The sequence below is a fragment of the Oryctolagus cuniculus genome, chromosome 1 (genome assembly GCF_051225735.1).
Source record: "Oryctolagus cuniculus isolate XC-2025 breed Fujian yellow rabbit chromosome 1, ASM5122573v1, whole genome shotgun sequence".
Taxonomy (NCBI): domain Eukaryota; kingdom Metazoa; phylum Chordata; class Mammalia; order Lagomorpha; family Leporidae; genus Oryctolagus; species Oryctolagus cuniculus.
The window spans coordinates 60,505,140-60,509,811 of NC_142867.1; the positions used below are offsets into that span (position 1 = coordinate 60,505,140).

Here is a 4,672-nt window from a genome sequence, read left to right on the forward strand (position 1 = left end):
TGTGTGTGTGTTCCTGTACCTGCACTTCACCATCACCCCGTTGCTGACCCCTCAGTCATGACCCCACTCTCCAGGCCCCCTTGACCCGGCCTTGTGGAATGAAGAAACTGGGGCAGTCACACAGGGATCCGGAGTCCCAGTCTCCTATCTTTATTTTTAACAGCCCAGCAACATCAGGTAGCAGCAGCAGTGCAGGGCTCCTGTCTGGTGTGCCCAGCACAGAGTCAACCTAAGCCTGAGCTCCATGACCATGAACAGGTGGCAGCCGCAGGGCAATCGGATGGCGAGCACGGGCAGAGCAGTCTCCACCCATATCCAGCTAAACCAGCTCCAGGAGAGAAGGGCCAGTTTCTCCGGCGTACTTCCGGCCGGGGACGGGCTCCACCGCACATTCTTGCAGAGCTGAATCTCAGCGACACTGGGGCTTTCGCTCCTTTCCTAAGACGTGAACTTTCCCAGCTCTGGGGCCTGGGACCCTTAGCAGAACAGTGGCCGCGGCCACAGGCTCTGGACGTCTTGGTGACGCTCATCCGGCACCAGGTGGCGGCACAGAGCAGGGCTGTCCGAGCGGGCGGAGAGCTGCGCGCAGAGTGTAGCGAGGCGGCAGGGCGCGCCGCAGGGCTCCGAGGGCGGGTGACCCTTATGGTAGAGAAACCAGAAGGTCTGGAAGAGTCGTGTGTCACCCCGCATGCGGTACACTAGGTCGTGCCAGGCGGCAGGCAGCGCGTTGGGCAGCCCGTAGGTTTCTCGAGCCCTATAGAGGCGTTGCCAGTGCGGCGTGGCTCCCGGTTCATTTGCCTGTGTCAGGTTCAGGATGTAGGTCTCATGGTCCAGGACCACGTGAGAGCTCCCGGAGTAGTTGCCATCTATCTGGTAGACGCGGTAACCTGCAAGGAAAAGAGGGCTGACTCCAGGGGAAAGGAGATAAAAGGCAACTCCAGGGAGAGGCTGCACATCCTGCCCACCCCTTGCTGCCCTATGCCTGACCTGGCTCAGAACTCCTAGCCCACCAACTCCAGGTTAAAGGAGGTTCCCTTCCCCTCACTCACCAGGATTAAGGCCGATGTAGGTGGTGGCACTGGGTGCCAAGAAGGCTACAGCCAGCGGCCGGCTGAGAGTCTCTTCGTCATAGAAGACCTCAAACTCGTCCACATGAGTGTGGCCAAAGAACTGACCAGCCAGAGTGCTCTCATACCTGGCCAGAAGACACCAGTTACGGTCTGAAGCGTCTGGGGAGGGGAAGGAAGAGATCTGGGGAGACCAGACGCTGTGTTTCTGCAGCCTGTTGGAGTCAGTAGCGGAGCCACCCAGTGGGGCAGCAGGGAGGGGGAGATGCCCTAGGGAACGCCCACCTTTGACTTTCCATCCCCTCCCCCCTCCCCCAAACCCCCTTTCACCACCTCTTCCTCCTACCTGGCTACAATTCGATAATAATTCCAGCTCCAGCTTTTCAGGCAGTGCCCTGGGGGAATGTGGCCAATGATGTGCACCTGGGGGTGGGGAGGGGGCAGTTAATCAGGGGGTTGAGGAGTCCAGACAGAGCCAGCCAGAGAGAAGGGGGCTACATGAAAGGGCTTATGATAATGACCCTGAATGGAATCCCCGGGGACACTGCTTTGGGAGTGCCTGGAAACCAAGCCTCTCTGCTTGCAGGTGCTTCAGCTCAACAGAAGCCTGCTCTCCCCTCACCCCTGGCAGCCCCTACTCCACTGTGTTCCCACCACTGCCCCTCACTTTGTCTCCTCGATCCTCAGCAGCCTGAAGCTCCCCCACCAGCCACTGGAGCTGTCCGGCGGGATCTGTGGAGTTGATCAAGAGCCAGAAGTTCTCACGGGAACAAAAATTCATATTGAGAGAGATGAGGCGGAGACCCGGGCGTGGGGAAAGGGCATAGAACCCCCCAATTCTGAAACAAAGGGAACATGAGGGATGTGAACACTTGTTCATAATCCTGGTTCTGGGTGCCCGGTCCGGTGCTAGGTATTTGGGTGGAGGGCAGAGGCATATGTGACATCATCCCTACCCTGAGGAGCTCACATGCTAGCAGAGACTGAACAGTACTGATGATAGGGCTTGTAGACAGAGAAAAACAGCTCGGAGGGCTAAGGGTCCTGGGAGTCCGGCAAGGTTAAAAACGAGCTAGAGGGCTGGCGCTGTGGCTTGGTTAATCCTCCGCTGCGGCACTGCCATCCTATATGGGCACCGGGTTCTGTCCTGGTTGCTCCTGTTCCAGTCCAGGTCTCTACTGTGGCCCGGGAGGGCAGTTGAGGATGGCCCAAGTGCTTGGGCCCCTGCACCCGCATGGGAGACCAGGAGGAAGCGCCTGACTCCTGGCTTCAGATCGGCGCAGCACTGGCCGTAGCAGCCATTTGGGGAGTGAACCAATGGAAGGAAGACCTTTCTCTCTGTTTCTCTCTCTCACTGTCTATAACTCTGTCAAATAAAAGAAAAAAAAACACACAGGAACTAGAGTAGGAAGCAAAGGCTATTCCAGAAGATGACCAGGGCTTGAGCACGTTGGGAAAACCTGGGGGAATTAAAGAGGAGGGGAGATAGTTTTCCAGAGTCAACATGAGCAGAGCTGGGGCACGCAGAGGTTATGCTGTTGCCCTTGGAAGGAGGGCAGCTGGAGCTAAGGGTGGAGAGGGAAGGAGAGGGTCAGGGAAGCTCTGAGGACTCGAGCCTGAGCTAATGGCTAGGTTCCCTCCTCCCTTCACTTTCATCCACCTGTCTTCTCCTTCCTGGATTTTTATGGACCTTAAATACCTGAGGGTGCGAAGGGCTTCAGCAGGTAGCCAGGGCTCCCATGCCTTGGCCATTGCCTCATAGAGCCAGCGGGAGGAGTGGTTGCCCTCTATGAAGGGAGGCGGGAAGCTGTTGACAGGTGTGCTCTCATGGTTGCCCACAGCAGGGTACACTGGCACTGGCCCCAAGAACTTCCTCACGAGGGCTGTGATGGTGTTCAGGGCCCGCAACTGGTCCTGACGAGACTGCTGCCAGACGTCATGGGCGGGGATGTCCCCTGTCCAGTACACCATATCAAACGGGCCTGCTAGGCCCACCCCACTCAGCAGGCTCTCCAGGGTCCGTAAGGGCAGGTCACACTTGCTGTACTCGCCCCAGTATCCAGCACCTGGCCGAGAGGCAGGGGGCAGGCCAGAGCCGCGGCGGCAACACAGTGGGTCTGCACAGTCAGGGTCCGTGCCCTCCAGGTAGTCATGATCCCAGTGCAGGTCAGTGAGGAAGAGGATGCGGCTAATGGGGGCGCCTGGGGCTGGAGGGCTGGGCGGCTTGGGGGGTGGCTTCGGCACTGCAGGCAAAGAGATGTTCCAGGAGGAGAAGATGTCCCAGTGCCCGCAGCTGGAGCCCAAGAGCAGGCCACAGGCTTCCGAGGGGCTCAGCACCGAGCGCGTCCACACCTCTACCACGTCGTCCTCAAAGAGGTGGACGGCCGACTGGCACACAGCGGGCGGTGCTATCTTCAGCAGATTACACACCTTGATGGCCACAGAGCCCACCCGTGCCACATTGGGCTCCTTCTGTGGAGGGAGCAAAGAGGGGGTGAGACACCAGAGATACAGTAGGGGAACCTGGCCGACACCTCTTGGGTCTCCATACCCTAACGGGGGCTGGGCTGGACTCAGTGCCACTGAAGTGCCTCCCAGATATGCACAATGCAGGCAGTGCCAGGCCAGTGCTTCCTCCTTGACCAGTGGCCAGCAGCACGCTTTTCAGGACCTTCGTTTGGCCAGCTGGCTTTCTCAGTCTTCACTCTTTCCTTACTTCACAAAGCTCCCACTGGGACGGTGGTGCCGTGTAGGCATGGGTTTCCCCACTGGGGAGCAAACAGTCAAGGCTTGTAGATGCCACCTTCTCCATCCATCAGGGATGCATTCAGACCCTGGGGCATCTGCTTTCCTCCCAGTCCTCACCCCCCAGGGCTCCCACCTGGCCTGCCCCATCTCAGCCCCTTTAGCACTCACCTTCAGCCCGAAGTTGATGGCGGTGAACAGGGCTTTGCACACGGGGCAGGTGAGGTTCCACCACCCCAGAGCATTCCGGAGCTGGGGCGCTATGCCATTGAACCGTGCAGGATGGCCGTGGGCAGGAAGAGGGTGGGCTTCCGCGGGGGCCCCAAGAAACAGGGAGTCACCCAGAGCCAGGGCCAGCGTCAGGCCCAGGCCCATCCAAAGGAGTCCTCGGTTGGGGGCCCCCAAGGACCTGTCCAGTCCCCGCCCCCAGCCAGATCCGGAGTGGCTTTGGACCGGTGACACTCCGTGGCGGGGCATTGCCAGGGTTCCTAGACAGGGCTGGCTCGCCTGTCCGACCCTGGCCGGCCCTCAAGGCCCGGGAGGCGCTGGGGACACCCGATTACTCTTCTCTCTAAGTCGGCTGATTGCTCAGCAGTCAGCCGCAAGCAGCTCCGCCCCTTCCTCTTCCTCTTGTCAGCAACAGCAACAGCTGATCCCGGCGGCCGCCGAGAGTCCTGTCAACTCTGCCGGGGCGGAGCGGCGTGGCTCGCCCGGGCCCGCCCCTCCCTCGCCCCTCCCTCGCCCCTCCCTGGCCCGGACCGCGTGGGCGTGGGGCGGGCCCTTGCTCCCTGCGGTTAACCAGGGGCACCGCCTGGCAGCCACAGCCGCACAAAACCGCGCCAGCTTCTGCGCTTGTGCTG

At 60.2% G+C, this 4,672-nt stretch overlaps 1 protein-coding gene across 4 annotated transcripts; it reads right to left on the reverse strand.

Annotated features, from left to right (window-relative positions):
- Positions 1-127: 127 nt before the first annotated feature.
- Positions 128-4,409, reverse strand: SMPD1 (sphingomyelin phosphodiesterase 1). Of its 4 annotated transcripts, XM_002708758.6 has the most exons (6): positions 3,984-4,409; positions 2,767-3,539; positions 1,735-1,906; positions 1,414-1,490; positions 1,050-1,195; positions 128-887 (listed from the first exon to the last, which is right to left on the reverse strand). In XM_002708758.6, exons 1-6 carry the CDS (start codon positions 4,287-4,289, stop codon positions 478-480), a joined length of 1,884 nt encoding a protein of 627 aa, XP_002708804.4. In that variant the 5' UTR covers positions 4,290-4,409; the 3' UTR covers positions 128-477. The 4 variants fall into 4 exon arrangements, 3 of the variants coding, with proteins under 3 accessions (XP_002708804.4, XP_089167501.1, XP_089167506.1); XR_016218846.1 differs by lacking the exon at positions 1,735-1,906; XM_089311375.1 differs by lacking the exon at positions 1,050-1,195.
- Positions 4,410-4,672: the final 263 nt, after the last annotated feature.